This window comes from Odocoileus virginianus, unplaced genomic scaffold (assembly GCF_023699985.2).
Source record: "Odocoileus virginianus isolate 20LAN1187 ecotype Illinois unplaced genomic scaffold, Ovbor_1.2 Unplaced_Contig_19, whole genome shotgun sequence".
Lineage (NCBI taxonomy): Eukaryota > Metazoa > Chordata > Mammalia > Artiodactyla > Cervidae > Odocoileus > Odocoileus virginianus.
The window spans coordinates 1,102,807-1,125,112 of NW_027224336.1; the positions used below are offsets into that span (position 1 = coordinate 1,102,807).

The following is a 22,306-nucleotide window of genomic DNA, read 5'->3' on the forward strand; positions in this document are numbered from 1 at the left end:
TTGGCACTCAAAAATACTATTTTCTCAGCCAGTAATATCATCACCACCAGAAATTAATATTAAAATGGAAGTTTTATTGACTTAATTTTCCAACATTTGAACAAAAGACTTCATTCACAATGTGAGTTAAGGCAGCAGAAAATACATCCAAGTGGGGTTCGTGACTGTAAGATCAACCCCAAAGAAATGAATACTTTTATTCTAATGTCATCAGTAAGATTTAATAGACTGTTCAGTAACAGAGGATATACTTTTTAAAAATGTATTAGCGTTTCCATTAGGATTCTTAATACCCGAACTAGTGCAAAGAATTAAAACTTGAGGACTGGGACTAGTGGTTTTAGAACCGTATTAAGAAGCACTCATTTGCCTTATTGTACAGCAGAAAGCCACACAACATTGTAAAACAATTTTCCCCCAATTAAAAGTAAATTTAAAAAATAAATTAAAAGACACAAAAGGAAAAAAAGAAGGAGCAACAGAAAAAAGTAAACTGCAGAACTCAGGACAGAGCAGAGAAAGCAGGCCACGGCAGACGGCTCACCTTGACGTGGCTCTGGGCTCCGAGGTTGTAGATCTCGGTGGGCTTCACCTCGTTGATGATCTTCACGAGGCAGGTGCTGTCAGTGAGGTCGCCGTAGTGCAGCTTCATGTCTGCAAAATTGAAACACACACTGTGAGAGGGAAGGGAATAGTAACGTGCGTTCTGAAACCCTGAGAACCAGACCGGTTCTGGGGTGGCAGTCCGAGACTCAGTCTGAAAAGAAACTAAATGGCAGAGGTCCACATTTGTTGCCAGGTCTACAGAGGATTTGTAAAAACTGATGAGCTTTCTTTAAAAACAAAATCATGACAGATGTTACACAATTAATGTATCTTATGGCGCCTGGGTGACTGTAAGACATGTCACAAAAGAATGAGATTCAAAGAAAATCTGGAAATAAAGTGTACGCTCTCAAAAGAAATCTGTAACATACTGGTGGTGAGGATGGCTCTATTCAGAAACTTCCATCCAGTCCTTCATAAACATCAGTCCTGAAGCCATTGTGGAATGCCTGACGTGGGCCATGGATGATTAAAAGACATCTAGAGTGTTCTGACCCCAGATCTCAGCCGATCCCCACACGGACTTCCCGGCTGTAAACAGGTGACACAGGCCAGTTGGCAACTTATTAACTGGATATTTTCCTTACTTTTACATTTTGGTCTACAGCTAAATCCAATGGCAGTACATTTCTGCCATTTTGGCAGTTCATTTTGCACAAAACGATGGTAATTTTCAGGGAGGCTTCACTGAAAAACCGAAGTATTAAGGTGGAAAGACAACTAGCAGGTCATCTTCCTGACGACATCACTGCCTGTGCAATGATCCCAAACCTTCCAATATTCAGGGCCTTGAAGCGAGTACAGGCTCCTGGAGGGTCTCTGCAGGCGGGTGGTACCCATGTCCTCGTCATGCCTATGTCTCCCACGTGCTGTGGGCCGTGACAAAGTCAACCTCTCTGCCTCCACCGGCAAAAGAGACTCATTCACGACCTCAGGAACTGCTGCCAAGGTCAGATGAGAAAACTGGGATGTCAACTTGCAAATGTGTCACCAAAAACAACACACAACTGCAGAGACTAACAACTGCCTGGAAAGAGATTTACATATGTTTTTGACTGCCATCTGCCTTTGGACCTGTCCTCTCCGATTATTTTTAAAATTAATGTGCCAAAGATGGCTTGACTTGATTAAATGAGACCAAACGTGCGAAGCAGAGGTGGGCTCTGTGGAGCTGATCTGACTCCAGGGCATGGGGACACCTGGAAATGGGGCTCAAAGGCTAGCCTGCGGGCTCTCAGGCAGCGTCGCCTGCGGGGACCCCGGGCACAGCCTCAGCACAATGACCCCACGGCCCAGGGCCGCGGGGAGGCAGGGAAGGGCTTCAGAGTGAGCAGACAGCAGTCAGGGCTGTGATGGGCTTTGAGGAGAATGACACTTCAGAACACCTTACCATAATATAGGAAGTTACACAGAAAGAGTTTAGAGACAGAGAACGGCTTACTTCCTTCAGTGTGAGCCTGGGGGTTCTTATACAGATGCTCGATTCGGCCAGTATTGAACGAACTGGATCGCCGTACAATTCCATGGACCTGCATTTTTATCAGGTGGAAGGAAAAGGCTAAATTATAAATCAGCAATGAAGATTGACTAGACACTCAGGTTATTCTGCTAACGTTCAGCTTTTTGAAAAAACACGTAGCTGGGATGTACAGATATTACTTTGAATTAGTAGAAATAATTCCAACACTTGCTCTTCCCCCAGCCCCTGCCCATCACCTGCAGGCACCTCCCTCCATCCCTTTCCAGTGTTTTCACTGCCAATCTCAATGAAAGTATTTAGATAATGATGTGACTTCACAGTGAGCGCTTAGCTGTAGATACTCAAGTGTCTCCTTTCCCAACCACACACACACACACACACACACACACACACACATTCTTAGTCCTACTGCTGACAAAAATCTCTCTTCCATTTGGAACTGAAGACAGAGCCTGTGAGGCTGCATCCATCGCAAGCCTGGCCCACCCCTCAGACTGGAACATGAGGTCAGGGCTCTGTGCCTCCCGGCCTGGCACCCCCGAGCTCCGCAGCAGGCACCAGCATCTAAGTAAGCATGTATCTCCATTCATGAGAGAACTGGGGAGCAGCTGCTATTATGCAGTCATGTGGAAAAGCTAAGAAGGCTAAGTCGTTCAGGGCAGGGACAAGACTGAGGTCCTACAAGATTTAAGACATGAAGGAAACTCAAAGGAAGGGAGGGTTTTTTTCTTTCAGTCTTTATCTTTGACTTAACCATGACAAGTGTGAGGGGGAAAAAAAGTAGTTGGAACCAGAATGCATACCTGTCCGACACTGAAGAAAAGACTATTTGTGTCAGACACATTAGAGAAATTGTTCAAGACCTGCTCTCACTTCCTCCTCCGTGCTGCCAATGCTAATACCAGCTTATGTCACCGGCTGCCCACGTTCCAGTTCTCCTGGTGGCAGTTTTAATCCTTCTCTTATTTTAGAAGAGTTCATTCTATGTTGGGTAGTTTCATTTGCAGCTGAATACACTTCTATATTTTAACTCAATCGTTTTCTGTCTATTTCAAACAAAAATTAATCCTTGGAGTGACTCAAATATTCCTAGTGGGGGGGGGTGGGGAGTTATAAGCACATAAGACTTTCTTTCAAAGAGAAAGAAATGTCATCATCATTTTACGTGGCATACATGAAAAATTGGCTTCTGCAAAGGGTACAACACACCCACAATTAATAATTCTGCTGGTCAGATGCTTCATCCAAAGAGCTAAAACCACACTATTTCCCAAAAGAGCTAAAACCGAAACAAGTTTGTAAATATGAGAATATTTTAAGACAGGAACATCACAAACTTGCTTGACACTTCGGGGAGCCAACAGTAAAATCTAGGAAACATTACATTGAGATCTGGGTATACAAACCCCTTACTTAAGGGCTTCCCAGGTGGGATTAGTGGTAAAGAACCTGCCTGCCGATGCAGAAGACACAAGAGACACAGGTTCAATCCCTGGGTCGGGAAGATCCCCTGGAGGAGGGCATGGAAACCCACTCCAGTATTCTTGCCTAAAGAATCCCATGGACAGAGGAGCCTGGTGGGCTACAGTCCATGGGGCTGCAAAGAATCGGACATGACTGAAGCAACCTAGTAGGCACACATACACACACACCCATTACTTAATTTAAAAGTAGAGAAAATTCTACTTACACTGAACCTTGAATTAATTCAACCTCATAGTCTCCAATTTTTCAAGTTGTTAATGACAAAGTTCAGCTACTCTATAAACTTAATAAACTTTGTTTAATAAAATCCAAGTTTACATGTATACTTATCCATATCAAAACTGGTATTTACTACCAAAGTTACTTCTGAAATACAGAGATCTCAGATGTAAGTTGAGCTTTATTTAATAGGATAGAGGAAAATTTTTAAGTCCTAAAAACAGATAATTTAGTTTTGACAATGAAAAACTATAAATAATATGATTTAGTCTTTTTCTCTTGAAGGCTGATGTCTGGATAAGTCACATATCTCACCCCAAAGCAAAGAGAAATGCTATATACATACACATTTTATATCAACATGAAGTGAAAGTATAAGTCACTCAGTTGTGTCCGAATCTTTGTGACCCAGGGACTATAGAGTCCATGGAATTCTCCAGGCCAGAATACTGGAGTGGGTAGCCTATCCCTTCTCCAGCGGATCTTCCCAACCCAGGAATTGAACCGGGGTTTCCTGCATTGCAGGTGGATTCTTTACCAGCTGAGTCACCAGTGAGGCTCTTTATATCAACATAAAGGACTGTTAAAAATATTCAATGACATTGATGGACCCAGTATGAAAATCAGACAATTACACAAAGTCACAGCAAGTAAAGAACTTAGGACTTTACTGCCACACTTACAACCAAAAGCATTAAGCACTAGTTTGGGGCTTTAAAAAAAACAAAACTGTGTTTTAATTTCCCCTCACTCCCAACTCTTGGTATGTGTATATAGGGGAAGAAAGACTGCCAAATGTTTAATCCATGACAGCAGGTATTATTCTAAGAACTAATGAAAGCTGAGTCTGTCTACTTCTGAGACAGGTGAAATGCAAACTTTAAGACAAGCCAAAATGTGTGCACGTTGGATAATCTAGTTAAGAATTCGAGATTAGCAGCTTTTTCTTACAGAAGGGATGTATTTAATAGGTAGGATTTTCTGTTTGTTTTTATAAGGATTTTTGAGAAAAAGAAATGAATGAGGAAACCAAAGTGAAAAGATGAATGAGCTAACTTCGAATAAATTTAACCAAAATTATTAAATTACATAAGTTCAAAAACAAAATTTCTGAAAATCTGAGTGTGTTAAATAGAAGTCAGCATTTCGGAAAAATAAAAAAAGTGATGAAAAAGAAAATATCAAGTTCTCACAATGTCAGAACAAAGCTGGTTTGACTTCAAATCCAAGAGTCAGATTAGGCTGTATAACACAGAAATGCTGATTAACTGATCACAGTCGATTGACTGACCACAGTCAAGAAAATAGAAAGCCATCGCCACTGTATTTTTTTAAATTCTCCACGTCGCGGTTTCTCCTGAAGTCACGAGTCCTCCAGAGGCTGCTTGAGGGGCCTGCCTCTGAGAAGCCGGAAGACTCTGTACCGTCAACTGCCAGCACGCACACGCTGTGCCTGCGCACGCACGGGTGGCGGCCGGCACGCACGGGCCGTGACCGCGCACGCACGGGCCGAGGCCGGCACATACGGGCAGCGGCCACCCATGCACAGGCAGCGGCCGGCACATAGACGAGCAGTGACCGCGCTGGCGCGGGCAGAGGCCGGCACATAGAACGAGCAGTGACCGCTCTCTCGCGGGCCGTGACCACGCACTTAAGGGCAGAGGCCGGCACATAGACGGGCCGTGACCGCGCACGCACGGGCAGAAGCCGGCACATAGAACGAGCAGTGACCGCTCTCGCGCGGGCCGTGACCACGCACGCACGGGCAGAGGCCGGCACGCACGGGCAGTGACCGCGCTCTCACGGGCCGTGACCGCGCACGCAAGGGCAGCGGCCGGCACATACAGGCAGCGGCCGCCCAAGCACAGGCAGCGGCCGGCACATAGACCGGCAGTGACCGCGCTTGCACGGGCCGTGACCACGCACGCACAGGCCGTGACCGCGCACACAAGGGCAGCGGCCGGCACACAGACGGGCGGTGACCGCGCTCGCACGGACTGTGCCCGCGCATGCGCGGGCCGTGATCACGCGCGTACAGGCTGTTCCCGTGCACACTGTCCTCTGTGGAGTGAAAACATGGTGCACTCACAGCCTCTCCGATCGTGACTCCCACCCACAGGCCAGGGTGCTGCCGAGACCACGCGGCTAGCACGTCGGCCTGTGGAGGGCAGACGTGGCCATCAGGCCAACAGCCAGCACGTTGCAGAGTGAAAGCCACGGAAAGCTTGGCCTCTTTGCACCAAGGCCTCGAGGATTTCCAGCAACTCAGAAGGAAGGCCCCACAGCTGAGGAACCGATGCTCGGGAGCTGGTCCTAGCAGACAGCCCCCGTGGCCTGCACAGCCCACGCCCGCTCTTCTCTCCTGAGGCTCCCTGGCGGTGGCTCCTCTCAGGCAGGGACACCGCGCTCACCTGTCCTCTGTTTATATTCTGAGTCCCTGTGCCCCTGTCACCGAGTGGAGCAATACAGGTTGTCCACATACTCCCAGATGCAGCTTTTCAAGGGTTTGACCGTGTCCTTTATTTTTCTGGTTTCTCTCTGTATTTCTGCACAAATAGGTACAAAAGCATATTGTTGGCTTATCTGCTAACGACGATGCCAGGAAGGCACCTGAAACCAGGTACCTTCACAGGAAGCTTCACTCCTCTGGTTTCCTTTTCCCTCATGATGAAAAGAAGCAGGCGCAGGGCTGGGCCCTGGGCAACGTCACGCTCCTGCCCTTCCCTGGTGCGGGTGACAGGTGAGACCAAGGGCCTCCTGCAGAGGCTGCGTCCCTCGGCTGGTCGGCACCAAGCTGCACCCCCTGCCTTTCCTATGAGGGTCAGCCCACGGGCCTCCGGGCTCCTCTGCATGGTTGCCCACGTGTGTCTCATCTGCTCTTCACCGTGATCTGGGGGACACAGGTACCCAGTTCCTAAGTCTCTAAGAGGCCGTGGAGCTGAGTGGCAGGAAAGGATAAAGACTCAGTCCTGTGTGGGGATGGCCAGGGGCTGCCTTGAAAGGCCTGGCTCACCCCCTGCTCCAAGTTGGCTGGCACGCTACAAAGGGGCAAACTGCCCTCTGCACTTTAACAATGTGTAGAATTAAATCTGTAAAGGTTAAAGGGAGATTTTCTACAAAACCTGAGAATTATTGGATTTTCTCATCACAAGATGACACATGCAGACATCCTGTAAATAATGAACACAGGCTAGATCTGCTCTCTTTATGACCACTCAATGTCTCTGTGTGTGTGTGCGCGCTCCGTCACTCATGTCTGACTCTTTGTGACCCCATGGACTGTAGCCTGCCAGGCTCCTCTGTCCATGGGATTCTCCAGGCAAGAATACTGGAGCTGGCCTTCTCTAAGTGGGTTGCCATTTCCTTCTCTAATGATACCATATATAACGTAACTAAAATGCTCTGCTTTGCAGAATACAAATTGCTCACTCAATTATTACAGGAATCCATGTATATGAATGTGTACATGTATATTTCTATAATTACATTTGACCTATCTTGATGGCATTCCAAGATGTAGAACTAGTTATTATTTGATAAGGGCACAGAAGGTTTAATCATATCTGCTCCTAATTAAAGTCTAAGAGTCAAAGTTCTCAAAAAAGATTATGAGTTACAGTAAAAAAAAAAAAATTCCTTTTCTTCAAATCCAGCTGGTGCTTAGCTGCCAGATTCCTTGCTACTGCTTTCCCATTGGTCCATGGTGCACATTTTTTAACACACCTGCCATTGGAAAAATGTGCCATCCCAAGTTTTTCCTGTAAACACCCCCGAATCAGGTGGGAACATGTGGGCCGCTGCTCAGGACTCTGTTCACCGCAGAGCACAAGTCTCTAGAGAGGTGCATATCCAAAGACTGTTCTTAAAAAGGGGAAGGTGTGCCACGGAGCTACACGCATTTCAGATATAAAATTCCTGTTTGTTTTGGGGAAAGCAGTAAACTTGGAAGGAGGAGGAGGAAAGGAAGACGAGGGCAAGAGCAGCAAATGCAGCCGCTGCGCGCGCTGCCCCGACCCACCAGCCGAGGGCTGGAAAGCCGGCGTCCTGAGGTCCGCTCTGCCGCTCAGGCTGGGGGGCACCATAGCTGTTACTGCTCGGTGCAAATCAAGGGGCTTCACTGGGAGCGGGACTTTTTTGTGAAGCACACGACCTCATAAAGTCACCCGAGAAGGGCACGGCGGGCCTGGCTGCCGGTTTATCTGAGAATGTGGGGAGCGTGCAGAGCAGGGAGCGGGGAGGGGGGCCGCCCGCGTTCGCCAGCAGATAAACTGCACAATGGGCTGGCGCGGGGACAGGCCCGGGGGCTCATTCCGCCCCTGCCTCCTTATCAGAGTTTCCGTGGAAAACACGCACAGAGGAAACAGGAAGCAGGAGGCCGCGGCGTCCGCGGGATTCCACTGGCCCAGGGACTCACCTCATAGCCCTTCTCCAGCAGGAACTCAGCCAGGTAGGAGCCGTCCTGGAAGACAAGGAAGAGGGACGACGTCAGACCCACGCAGTCACGACCAAGGTTTGAGAACAGCCTTTCAGGGGCTCTGTGGACGTAAACAAGGCCCACAGAGCCGACGAGAAAAACGATGCAGACGGCATCCGACGTGGACACCGTGCGCTGCCCTGCCGTCCTCCAGGCCTTCCCGCAGGCGGGAGCTCATCTGAGCCCGCGGGGGCACAAAGAGGCGGGCGCTGGCACCACTACCCGCACGGGGCGATACCGAGGTCCAGGGACACTGGGGGCAACGGGCAGAACGTGAGGCTTCAGAGTCCGGAGGGTCTGGTTCACGTTTGGCCACTTGCAAGCCATGTGAAACACACAGAACGTGTGGGCCTCCTGAAGGCCTTGGTGCTGCTGGGACATAAAGCAGGTCGCTGACAAAATCAGGGGTGGGGTCACTGCAGGAGGGATAAGACAGGAGCTGTGGGGGCTGGGGAGAGGGCAGGGGGAGGACTCGGGGGCAGGGGAAGGGGGCCGAGAACACGGGGTGCTGAGGTCCCTGGGAAAAGCCAGCACGTGGAGAAGAGGCCCCCCAGGCTTCAAACCCAAGGGTCTGGAAAGTCACGAGGAAGGGTTTAGGGGTTTTGAGGTGGGGTGGAGGTGGAGGCGGTAGACATGACCAGATCTGTATCATCCCTGCCCGTGGGCAGGCACACATGGATGGATTTCAATAGAAGGAGTGCACTTATTTTATATAGAATAGTAAGAGCTTCGTTTGTATGCGCCTTAAGTCGAGCATTCTCTAAGATCAAGGTGTCGGGCTAAACACAGAGATTCGCAACTTGGTTTTTGGTTTTTGTTTTTATTTACTTTATGTATTTAGGCTGTGCGGGGCCTCCGTTGCTGCCAGGCCCTTCTCTAGCTGTGACTGGCGGGGGCCCTCCTCCAGTTGCAGTGGGGGCCTTCTTGTGGCATCCTCTCTCGTTGAGGCTCCCGAGCTGCAGTGTGAGGCTTCTCCTTGTGGCATCCTCTCTCGTTGAGGCTCCCGAGCTCAGAGCTCAGGCCCAGTAGCTGCGCTGCACAGGCTCAGCTGCTCCACAGCAAGTGGGATCTTCCCAGATCAGGATCGAGCCTGTGTATCCTGTGTGGGCAGGCAGAGTCTTCACCACTGAGCCACCAGGGAATCCCCTCTCAACTTGTTTTCTAAAATTCTTTTTAAAATGTCTAAGGAAGGAGGGGGGGGGGTCTATGTAAACTATTCCATGTGCCATGAGCATCATCTCATTAAACCGCTAAGAGGCCACACGGCACAGACTCAGGTTCCGGAGACAGTGGTGCTGCGGACCGCCCCTAGCCCTGCCCAGGGGACCAGGTGTGTCACGGCCAGCCCCAGAGCTGCGCTTCTGCTCCCAGCCCAGGCGGGCCCCTCACCCATCCGGACCTCACAACTGCTGGGGCTCTGTGCTCAAACCTGGATGGGAGCACTTGGGTTTTCTTTGGTTTCCTAAGTTTGAAGAAAACCTTAAAATATCCTTTTGAGCTTCAAAGGTTCCTACCAGATACTCCAGCAATAAGAAAAATTAAGCGGGCTTTATTCCTATCATTGCTGGACTCAAAGCTGGAACTGGAGACACCCTGTGGGTCCTGGAAATGGCATAGTTGCCTCGAGGGTGTTCACGCTTTAGTGCAGAAGTCAGGATGAACTCCGGCAGGACCACTCGGCCAGGGTGCCAGGGACACATTTTGCGGTTCATTGAAACATGCAGCAAATTTTCTTCTAACTCCTTGACATAAATATTCCGGTTTATAGACTCATATGGAGAAGAGAAATGGTCTGGCATGTTCCTTTTTCTCTCCCGCTCATGACATTCACACAGCTGCTTGGTTTCACACACCCAACATGCAAAGTAAATCAGACAAGACTGCTGAACAATGCGCACTCCGACAAGCCAGGTTGATCGGCAGGGCCATCAGAAATTTGAGGATAATCAAAAGCCTTATAAATCAATCAATCAGAAAATCGCTTGACAGAAAAGCGTCTATAACAACAACGTCGCAGGCGGTCAGATCGCCCTGGAGAGACGTGTTTCTTCTTGTCTGTGCTGTTGTCATTTTGAAGTGCTCCACACTATGCTTTGCACATTTTTTGTTTTTCTTGGAATAAAAATTTTAAATGCACCGTACTTCACCACAGTTGCCCAGAATGTTTTAAAAAGGAAAAAAGGCAGCGGTGAGACCCTGGGGGAGGGGGCGAGCTGTGATTATCCGGACCCTGATGCGAAGCAGGCCTGCTAGGACTGGACACTGTCAATAGGTCTTGTTCTTCTCACCCGGCCCTCCTCAAACTTTCCAGCCGCCTGGAACATTCTGCACCAGCGGTGGCACCCGCTTCCTCCCCACTTCCTTGCCAGGCCTCCCGAGCGATAGGGCCGGCAACACAGTGTGGGAACGGAGCTTCGGGGCCCTGGGCCCGGTCTCCCCCCGCCCCCAAGCCTGCGCCGAAGCCCCTCTGGCAGGACGGGTGGAAGACTGACCCGTCACGCCCCCGAGGCCACAGCCAGACACCAGACTCTGTGAATGCGAGGGCTAAGGGACTAAGAGCCGCTCACTCACCACGAGCACACTGACTCGGGGGCAGGTTCCAGCCAGGCTCAGGAAACCTGTCCCCGTCACAGAAACGTTTTCACTGGAGAGCTGACACTCCAACTGTGACTCTTTCCATCTGACTTTGCACACAGCTATTAAAAGAAGCTCCACTACATATTAAAGGCTGTACAGTTTGAAGTAACCACTGTGGCTTTGACATTTTCAAAACACAGAAGTATTTTCTGTTTTATTCTTGCAGGAACACCCCTGGAGGGCAAGCAGCCACTCGGCCCATGAGCTACAGAGGCAGGTGGAGGTCAGCTGCCCACCTGGTCCCCACCGTGAGAGGGGAGGCAGCCCGGGGCTCCCACCACTGTCACCCAGAAAACATGCTCCACCCCCGGGACCCACCAGCCCATGCCAAAACCCAACACAGTAATAAGAATTCCAAAACAGATTCATTGGTAAATCAAATTGCTTTTGTTGCTTTGCCGTCATGACAGGGCACCTTATGGATTAAATGGTGCTTCTTGTTTTAACCAAGTGACCCAAACGAGGTCCCATAACTTCGGGACAACCTGGAGCTCGGAGGACTGGGTAGGACGCAGGGCCTCACGTGGGCACCAGCACCTCTGGGGAAGTGCCACAGTGCTGTTTGGAGGTGGACTTGGGTTGGTGGTGGATGTTCGTTCTGGGCTGTAAAGCCCAGGGGACAGAGCCACAGTCTAGAATCCAAAACAGGCAGATTTTTGTGCCTGGGGCTGCACCTGTGTCCCTGAGTAGCTCTGTCCTTCACCTCGGTGGAATGGTCCAGATATAAACCCATAAAATTCACAACAACTCTAGAAATTAACTGAATCATATCTTAATTGTAGAATAAAAATTATCTAAAATTTCACATCTATGAAAAGCTGAAGGACGTGGAGGAAGGTTCCCCATTCTCCCGATGTCCAGGGCAGGCTGAAATAGCCCTGACGACTCTCATGTCCACCCGCGACCACACATGATGTACCTGGACACCCACCTTCCCACAGAGAGGAGGGGCCATTTCTCCTCTCATTCCAAACGCGGACCCTCTTCCAGCCCAGAGAATGAATGAGAGGGACACCATCTCAGATGCAACATGAGCACCTGGCCCCTCTGACCAGCACCTGAATCAGACTGGAGGTTTCTGCCAAAGCATCGCCAGCAGCTTCTTCACACAGAGAAAAACAAGTGGAATTGGGTGAAGAACAAGCTGCTGATAAAATCAACTCCCTTGTTTTCATCACCTGGAGCACCATGAAGTCAAACACCCCTCCTGGAAGGAGAGAGCATCACCGACACTGCCTGCACAGGCTTTAAGGCTGGGCGTGAAGGTCACTCTACAGTGAGTCTAGGCATGCGGGTCACTCTACAGCGAGTCTAGGCGTGTGGGTCACTCTACAGCGAGTCTAGGCGTGCGGGTCACTCTACAGCGAGTCTAGGCGTGCGGGTCACTCTACAGCGAGTCTAGGCGTGCGGGTCACTCTACTGTATGTCTAGGCGTGCGGGTAACTCTACAGCGAGTCTAGGCGTGCGGGTCACTCTACAGCGAGTCTAGGCGTGCGGGTCACTCTACAGTGAGTCTAGGCGTGCGGGTCACTCTACTGTATGTCTAGGCATGCGGGTCTCTCTACAGCGAGTCTAGGCGTGCGGGTCACTCTACTGTATGTCTAGGCATGCGGGTCACTCTACAGCGAGTCTAGGCGTGCGGGTCACTCTACTGTATGTCTAGGCGTGCGGGTCACTCTACAGTGAGTCTAGGCGTGCGGGTCACTCTACTGTATGTCTAGGCGTGCGGGTCACTCTACAGCGAGTCTAGGCGTGCGGGTCTCTCTACAGCGAGTCTAGGCGTGAGGGTCACTCTACAGCGAGTCTAGGCGTGCGGGTCACTCTACTGTATGTCTAGGCGTGCCGGTCTCTCTACAGCGAGTCTAGGCGTGCGGGTCACTCTACAGCGAGTCTAGGCGTGCCGGTCTCTCTACAGCGAGTCTAGGCGTGCGGGTCACTCTACTGTATGTCTAGGCGTGCGGGTCACTCTACAGTGAGTCTAGGCGTGCGGGTCACTCTACTGTATGTCTAGGCGTGCGGGTAACTCTACAGTGAGTCTAGGCGTGCGGGTCACTCTACTGTATGTCTAGGCATGCGGGTCTCTCTACAGCGAGTCTAGGCGTGCGGGTCACTCTACTGTATGTCTAGGCATGCGGGTCACTCTACAGCGAGTCTAGGCGTGCGGGTCACTCTACTGTATGTCTAGGCGTGCGGGTCACTCTACAGTGAGTCTAGGCGTGCGGGTCACTCTACTGTATGTCTAGGCATGCGGGTCACTCTACAGCGAGTCTAGGCGTGCGGGTCACTCTACAGCGAGTCTAGGCGTGCGGGTCTCTCTACAGCGAGTCTAGGCGTGAGGGTCACTCTACAGTGAGTCTAGGCGTGCGGGTCACTCTACAGCGAGTCTAGGCGTGCCGGTCTCTCTACAGCGAGTCTAGGCACGCGGGTCACTCTACAGCGAATCTAGGCGTGCCGGTCTCTCTACAGCGAGTCTAGGCGTGCCGGTCTCTCTACAGCGAGTCTAGGCGTGCGGGTCACTCTACAGTGAGTCTAGGCGTGCGGGTCACTCTACTGTATGTCTAGGCGTGCCGGTCTCTCTACAGCGAGTCTAGGCACGCGGGTCACTCTACAGCGAGTCTAGGCGTGCGGGTAACTCTACAGCGAGTCTAGGCGTGCCGGTCTCTCTACAGCGAGTCTAGGCGTGCGGGTCACTCTACAGTGAGTCTAGGCGTGCGGGTCACTCTACTGTATGTCTAGGCGTGCCGGTCTCTCTACAGCGAGTCTAGGCGTGCGGGTCACTCTACAGTGAGTCTAGGCGTGCGGGTCACTCTACTGTATGTCTAGGCGTGCCGGTCTCTCTACAGCGAGTCTAGGCGTGCGGGTCACTCTACAGTGAGTCTAGGCGTGCGGGTCACTCTACTGTATGTCTAGGCGTGCGGGTAACTCTACAGCGAGTCTAGGCGTGCGGGTCACTCTACAGCGAGTCTAGGCGTGCGGGTCACTCTACAGCGAGTCTAGGCGTGCGGGTCTCTCTACAGCGAGTCTAGGCGTGCGGGTCTCTCTACAGCGAGTCTAGGCGTGCGGGTAACTCTACAGCGAGTCTAGGCGTGCGGGTCACTCTACAGCGAGTCTAGGCGTGCGGGTCTCTCTACAGCGAGTCTAGGCGTGCGGGTCTCTCTACAGCGAGTCTAGGCGTGCGGGTCACTCTACAGCGAGTCTAGGCGTGCGGGTCTCTCTACAGCGAGTCTAGGCGTGCGGGTCACTCTACAGCGAGTCTAGGCGTGAGGGTCACTCTACTGTATGTCTAGGCGTGCGGGTAACTCTACAGCGAGTCTAGGCGTGCCGGTCTCTCTACAGCGAGTCTAGGCGTGCGGGTCACTCTACAGTGAGTCTAGGCGTGCGGGTCACTCTACAGCGAGTCTAGGCGTGCGGGTCTCTCTACAGCGAGTCTAGGCGTGCGGGTCACTCTACAGTGAGTCTAGGCGTGCGGGTCTCTCTACAGCGAGTCTAGGCATGCGGGTCACTCTACAGCGAGTCTAGGCGTGCGGGTAACTCTACAGCGAGTCTAGGCGTGCCGGTCTCTCTACAGCGAGTCTAGGCGTGCGGGTCACTCTACAGTGAGTCTAGGCGTGCGGGTCACTCTACTGTATGTCTAGGCGTGCCGGTCTCTCTACAGCGAGTCTAGGCGTGCGGGTCACTCTACAGTGAGTCTAGGCGTGCGGGTCACTCTACTGTATGTCTAGGCGTGCCGGTCTCTCTACAGCGAGTCTAGGCGTGCGGGTCACTCTACAGTGAGTCTAGGCGTGCGGGTCACTCTACTGTATGTCTAGGCGTGCCGGTCTCTCTACAGCGAGTCTAGGCGTGCGGGTCTCTCTACAGTGAGTCTAGGCACGCGGGTCACTCTACAGCGAGTCTAGGCGTGAGGGTCACTCTACTGTATGTCTAGGCGTGCGGGTAACTCTACAGCGAGTCTAGGCGTGCGGGTCACTCTACAGCGAGTCTAGGCGTGCGGGTCTCTCTACAGCGAGTCTAGGCGTGCGGGTCACTCTACTGTATGTCTAGGCGTGCCAGTCTCTCTACAGCGAGTCTAGGCACGCGGGTCACTCTACAGCGAGTCTAGGCGTGCGGGTCACTCTACTGTATGTCTAGGCGTGCCGGTCTCTCTACAGCGAGTCTAGGCGTGCCGGTCTCTCTACAGCGAGTCTAGGCGTGCGGGTCACTCTACAGTGAGTCTAGGCGTGCGGGTCACTCTACTGTATGTCTAGGCGTGCCGGTCTCTCTACAGCGTGTCTAGGCACGCGGGTCACTCTACAGCGAGTCTAGGCGTGCGGGTAACTCTACAGCGAGTCTAGGCGTGCCGGTCTCTCTACAGCGAGTCTAGGCGTGCGGGTCACTCTACAGTGAGTCTAGGCGTGCGGGTCACTCTACTGTATGTCTAGGCGTGCCGGTCTCTCTACAGCGAGTCTAGGCGTGCGGGTCACTCTACAGTGAGTCTAGGCGTGCGGGTAACTCTACAGCGAGTCTAGGCGTGCGGGTCACTCTACAGCGAGTCTAGGCGTGCGGGTCACTCTACAGTGAGTCTAGGCGTGCGGGTCTCTCTACAGCGAGTCTAGGCGTGCGGGTCTCTCTACAGCGAGTCTAGGCGTGAGGGTCACTCTACAGCGAGTCTAGGCGTGAGGGTCACTCTACTGTATGTCTAGGCGTGCGGGTCTCTCTACAGCGAGTCTAGGCGTGCCGGTCTCTCTACAGTGAGTCTAGGCACGCGGGTCACTCTACAGCGAGTCTAGGCGTGAGGGTCACTCTACTGTATGTCTAGGCGTGCGGGTAACTCTACAGCGAGTCTAGGCGTGCCGGTCTCTCTACAGCGAGTCTAGGCGTGCGGGTCACTCTACAGTGAGTCTAGGCGTGCGGGTCACTCTACTGTATGTCTAGGCGTGCCGGTCTCTCTACAGCGAGTCTAGGCGTGCGGGTCACTCTACAGTGAGTCTAGGCGTGCGGGTCACTCTACTGTATGTCTAGGCGTGCCGGTCTCTCTACAGCGAGTCTAGGCGTGCGGGTCTCTCTACAGTGAGTCTAGGCACGCGGGTCACTCTACAGCGAGTCTAGGCGTGAGGGTCACTCTACTGTATGTCTAGGCGTGCGGGTAACTCTACAGCGAGTCTAGGCGTGCGGGTCACTCTACAGCGAGTCTAGGCGTGCGGGTCTCTCTACAGCGAGTCTAGGCGTGAGGGTCACTCTACAGCGAGTCTAGGCGTGCGGGTCACTCTACTGTATGTCTAGGCGTGCCGGTCTCTCTACAGCGAGTCTAGGCACGCGGGTCACTCTACAGCGAGTCTAGGCGTGCGGGTCACTCTACAGCGAGTCTAGGCGTGCGGGTCTCTCTACAGCGAGTCTAGGCGTGCGGGTCTCTCTACAGCGAGTCTAGGCGTGCGGGTCTCTCTACAGCGAGTCTAGGCGTGCGGGTCACTCTACTGTATGTCTAGGCATGCGGGTCTCTCTACAGCGAGTCTAGGCGTGCGGGTCACTCTACTGTATGTCTAGGCGTGCCGGTCTCTCTACAGCGAGTCTAGGCACGCGGGTCACTCTACAGCAAGTCTAGGCGTGCGGGTCAGTCTACAGCGAGTCTAGGCGTGCGGGTCTCTCTACAGCGAGTCTAGGCGTGCGGGTCTCTCTACAGCGAGTCTAGGCGTGCGGGTCTCTCTACAGCGAGTCTAGGCGTGCCGGTCTCTCTACAGCGAGTCTAGGCGTGCGGGTCAGTCTACAGTGAGTCTAGGCGTGCCGGTCTGCCTACAGTGAGTCTAGCCGTGCGGGTCACTCTACAGCGAGTCTAGGTGTGCGGGTCAATCTACTGTAAGTCTAGGCGTGCAGGTCACTCTACAGTGAGTCTAGGCGTGCTAATCACTCCACAACACGCATTTTCAGCTAACCGCAGTTACAATGGCAAAGTCATCTGTACCTCCAGCGAGAGAAGCACAGACACCTCAAAGGTGGACCGAAGACGCTACTGTGAACTGGAATGAGAACCGCCCCTGGGAAGACGAGCTCTGGCAGTCTGAGAAATCCAGAGGCAGGATGTACAGCGAAAGCATTTTCTCCGGGCACATGGCTGCGACACAGATCACTGGACAAAATCTCCATCAGAAGCACAGATTTCAAAAGCCCAAAGGGATTAGTTAATCCCACTGTCTCAATTACAGGTCAGGGAATGGAGACTGAAAACGCTAAATGTTCAGCATCCAATCACACAGTTAGGAAGTAGCAGAATGATACAAAAAGGGGGGGGGGGGGGGAAGAAAGGCAAGAGAGAAAAGAAAAAAACAGATCTCCAGAATCTCAGATCTCAGAATTTTCCACTAAAAGGGTCTGCGAAAAGAGCTAAAGTGAAGATACTGGACTGATGCCCACAGCTGAGAAGCAGAGGGAAGACCAAGACGGAGCCTGCAAGGGTCAGGAGGGCAAGTACGAACTGATAGAAGGGTCAGCAGGACTCAGGACACCGTCAATACACAAAACATGCAGATAATCCCACTCCTGCCGTCTTTAGAGTCGAAAGTTATTTCCCCACAACAGCTGAGGTTGCCCAAGGGCAGATTCTCACTCTGTGATTTACCTCCTCGTAGACAGGTGATATCCCTGATGACTCAGACGGTAAAGAACCTGCCTGCAATGCAGCAGACCTGGGTTCGATCCCTGGGTTGGGAAGAGCTCCTGGAGAAAGGAATGGCAGCCCACTCCAATATTCTTGCCTAGAGAATCCCATGGACAGAGGAGCCTGGAGGTCTGCAGTCCATGGGGTTACAAAGCGTTGGACACAACTTTCATTTTCAGAGACCAGTGATCAGCGGTCCCTGAACAGCCAAGAGCGAGGGACACTCCTCTCTGACATGGACCCTCTGCTGGGTAAGAGCCGCTGCCCACACACCTCACACAAGCACAGTTCACACGTGCACACCTCACACGCACATGCCTGATCCACACACACACACACACACACACACCGCACGCCTCACACACACATGCCTGATACACACACACACACACCGCACGCCTCACACACACATGCATGCATGCCATACGTCTCACACACACATCACACATCCAGATGTAACACTGGTTCTGCTGCTGATCCAGGACCTCCCAGGAAACCGTGATGAGCTGGAAGGTTAAGGGCAGCATTTTAGAAAGAGGCTGGACATCCCCCACCACTGTCAGCCTAAACATCACTGTATCTTCAGTTCTTTCCCACAAGCATTCTCAAAATTTTGTAAAGCTAATTTCAAATTAACATTCAATTTCAAAGGATTCCAATGCTAAGTCTGGTGTCTAATGGTAAACTTAATATAAAATATCATAGAGGAAAGAAATTACCTAAAAAGTTAATTTTAGAAAATATTTTATTTTTAGCTTAATAGGTTAAAAAATGATGTTTTTCTTTCCATTTTTTGATTACGATAATATTAAGACTGACAAAGTTTTTGTGTTTATGACTGTGTGCCCTATTTCTTCCAGAAATGATTTATTCTTATCTTTAATATTTCTTATACATTTTTCTAGTAGGCTGTATTTCCTCAATTAGTTTGTTTCTCTAAGCATCTAGAACATATATAAAACCAACTAATTTCTATCTCCAATAAAAGACACTCAAAAAATATTTGGAAATAGGTGAGCAGAGATTTTTAGTGGTAGAACGAACCCCCATGATAACTGGTTTAAAAAGCATTCCTTTCAAACTGCAAATGATTATTGTAAACTCTTGGTTTAATGAGCAAAGAAGAATGAAAACACAAAACCCGGACTCCAGGGGCATCGAAACAACCCAGCACTTGGCAGCACCTCTGACTGCAACACAGCAAAATGCTTTCCTGTGATTTAGGGAGATGTCGTAAGAAAGTGGGCTTGGAAGGAAGAGCTGCTAATAAGGCAGAGAAAGATCACTCCTAATCACACGGTTAGCAGAAGGACAACTCACACAGTCCAGCAGTCCCCGAACGGCCTAGAAAGCCTCGGAAGCACGTCCAGAGGCCCTGAGCGCACACGTGCGTGGGTGGGTGTGACGCACACGTGACACGTGGATCGTCCTGTGGGAGATGGTGGTCCGCCTCCCGCCCACCTCCCCTCCCCTCTAACTCATGAGCCCCTCAGTTTGAAGTCTGGGCCTCTCTGTCTCCCGTATTGATGCCACGCTCAAGCTTTTGCCCTTCACAGGGAAGCAGTGGTCCTCCTGGGAGCTGGCTTCACCGCCGACGCCGACGACACCGCTGCTAACAGCAAGGGCGAGCGCGTGCTCAGCACGCGGGCCGGGCAGCCCTGCGCCCAGTGCCTCACGGCCACTGACACGTCTGCACAACACCACTATTACATCCATTTTACAGATGAGCAAACTAGGTGAACTGAGACCACGCCACAGGCAGATCCCAACTGGAAAACAGAGAAAGGGTCACACTGTATAGACTTGTAATAATCGATGTATATGGCACCTGCTTCACTAAATACGGTCAATCACTCTGTAATTACGTCCCTACTTTGGGAGGTAAAATCTGGTCTCTACGGAACCTGTTAACAAAGCAAAGTGTCACAGACTAGTGAGTGTCCAACCCTCGCTGGGCCACGGGTGTCAGGGGACGGAGGACAGGGAGGAAGCCAGGGCCTCAGTCCCTCGCTCCAGGCCTGAGAGCATCTGGGAAGCCAGGCACTTCCTGACCGAGACAGGACTAGGCTTCCACGCTGGCTCGGACCTCCAGCTTCACACGGGCCAGCAGCCCCGCACGTAGACGGGATCAGCGGACTGGCCAGGTAACCTGTGCGGCTGTCAGTGTCCTCCGCTGGGGCACCAGGAGACGCAGGAGTCCCGAGCAGAGGCAGGGCAGGGATAAGAGGAAGGCTGAGAAACACTCAAACCAGTTCATCCGAAAGGAAATCATTGAATATTCATTGGAAGGACTGATGCTGAAGCTGAAGCTCCAGTACTTTGGCCACCTGATGGGAAGAACTGACTCACTGGAAAAGACCCTGATGCTGGGAAAGATTGAAGGCGCAGGAGGAGAAGGGGACGACAGAGGATGAGATGGTTGGATGGCATCACCAACTCAATGGACATGAGTCTGAGCAAACTCTGGGAGATGGTGAAGGACAGAGAAGCCTGGCGTGCTGCAGTCCATGGTATTGGAAAAGGTCGGACATGGCTTAGCCACTGAAGAAGACGGACTTCCATAGGACAGCATCTGTGCCAGACAGCATGGTGCTCTGCAGAAATCCATCGCCACCCTTCAGCACAAAATCAAGGGGGGCGAAAACCGAGGAAATGGAAGAAGCCCCTGTCAACATCCCCTGCAAGGTCTGCCTGACTGGCCAGTTCAGTGCCGCTGTGAATAGCCTCTTTCAAGTTTAGAACAATATTCTAACTGAAAGTCTTCATAACTCAGGGCTCCAGATACATCGATAAAGATTGGTCCAGATCTGTAGAAAGGTTGATAATAAGTTACGGGTAAACTTCATGCTTAAAATAATCTCTTTGTAATAAATACGCACATACATTAAAACTGTACAAAAATGGAACACAGAGTTTCTCTCCCCTCTTCCCTTTCTTGTTATCTCTCAGAGTGACGGTCCAGGCCACTGAAGCCTGTTTCTTTGCAAAGCACACGCTTGCGCAGCTCCCATCACCCGAGTGATTTACGGAGGAAATGACTTTTTGCAGAAACTCTCACCAAAACAGAGCTGCACTGTGTCCAGTGTTCAAGGCCATGCTTAATGAAAACTTCAAATTTGGAAGAAAAAAAAAGTAGTACTGAAAAGAGAAGAATTATTAAATTTTAGGATTTACCTGATTTATTAACATTTCCTTGTGCATTTCTTTTTAGAATTTGTGCCCTGCCTAATGGAGGAAGAAAAAACAAGTGTCCTTTTATTTACCGGCTTTAAAAAGGTCATGAGAATAACAAAAGGACACACATATATTGACAGCTGTATCTTTTTCCATTTTACTGCACATTCAGTTATGAGGTTGTTACTTAAATGTCACTGTTGGTGATAAGTAGAGTTTACCTATTTGCTAACATTCTTGCTCTTTTTAACCTGATTTCTTTCAGGGGTAAAATCACACGGCACAGTCAGGTGAGGCTTCCTATCACAGGTACAGCCATGACAGAAACGCCACCTGGGGTGCCCTCGGGCATTGCAGATCCGCTCTGCAAGCGTGGAGTCCCCAGGAAGCGGAGACACTGCAAATAACAGAAGGGACACAGGAGGAGAGCTGTGACTGGCGGGATGTAGAACCACTGGATGATGATGAAAGTCAAGCGCATGCACACAGGCGTCCACGGAGGGCTGTGTCAGCGTCTCCCCGGAAAGCTGCCCGGCATTAGCGGCTCCAGATGCCACCCGGGGTAAGGGCGTGCCGGCGAGGAGAGGACAGGCAAGAGCTGAGCACCTCCTGGTCGCCAGGACAGGCTGACCTCAGCGGGCAAGCGGCCTGTGGGCTGGTCAGCATGAGACACCACTATGTGAGCGGGGACATCACTGGCTTACTTGCTGGGCGGTGCTATGTTATGCGTGAAGGTCTGCCACTCAGAGGAGGCGCCAAAAAGCACTTTGGGGGACATCGCATGTTGAAGAGCACGCACCTCCACCCAGCCGGTGGCCATCTCTGCGATCACTCCCCCCGAGGCCCTGCAGGCGGGGGCATCTGTCCCTGCTCAGCCCCTCCCAGACACAGGGAGAGGACAGGCTCCTGGACTCCGACGGGGCAGCTTCTGCAGGCGCCCGCTGTTGGCCGCTCCATCTCGCCACTGTGCCCTCTCTCGCCAAGAGCAACGGGGCTCAGCCTGTACGCAACCACGCACTCCGGTTTTTAAGGAGCCTCTCGGTTCTGGTTTTCAATGTGAGTCTGGTATAAGGACACACCGGGGTCTGTAACAAAGCCTGAGAAAATCCCGACCCAAGGCGAGTTCTGGAAGGCGCGTAATTCAGGCAGCTAAGTCTGGACTGTACACGGACAAACCGCACAGAACCACCCCAGGGTTCTGAGAAACGCTGGAGTTTACCCCGGGACGACACAAGCCTGGATTCTGGTGACAGCACGGCGGCAGAAAACGTGGCTTTGGAAACGCCCCAAGTGATGGTACCGGGTTCCCCTCAGCCACCCCGCTGACCCCGCCGCCTCCAGGCGGCGGCCTGGGTCTCGGGAGGGACAGTGGCCAGCTGACACTGGCTCCGGACTGTGACAAGTGAGACACGGCAGGGAAGGCAGGAAGGAGCGCTGTTTCCAAGAAAATATCCCACGGGGAGCAAAACAGCAGTGCCTGCAAGTAACTCAGAAACTAACACAAAACAGAAAAGAATGCACGTGAGGATTCCGTAAAAGCCAGCAGTGAAGTACTCCGGGGAGGGGGCCAGGCCCCACAGGAAGCCCCCAGCCCTCTGGAGAC

General features: G+C 51.8%; 1 protein-coding gene across 3 annotated transcripts in view; it reads right to left on the bottom strand.

Annotated features, from left to right (window-relative positions):
- GMDS (GDP-mannose 4,6-dehydratase) overlaps positions 1–22,306 on the bottom strand; it is a 472,279-nt gene that overhangs the window by 374,361 nt on the left and 75,612 nt on the right. For all 3 annotated transcript variants that reach the window (XM_070464165.1, XM_070464166.1, XM_070464164.1), the window contains exons 2-4: positions 8,205–8,249; positions 2,048–2,135; positions 545–654 (exon numbers count right to left, since the gene is read on the bottom strand). In XM_070464165.1, the coding sequence (XP_070320266.1) occupies positions 545–654; positions 2,048–2,135; positions 8,205–8,249 (243 nt within the window). The remainder of the gene's footprint in view (positions 1–544; positions 655–2,047; positions 2,136–8,204; positions 8,250–22,306) is intronic.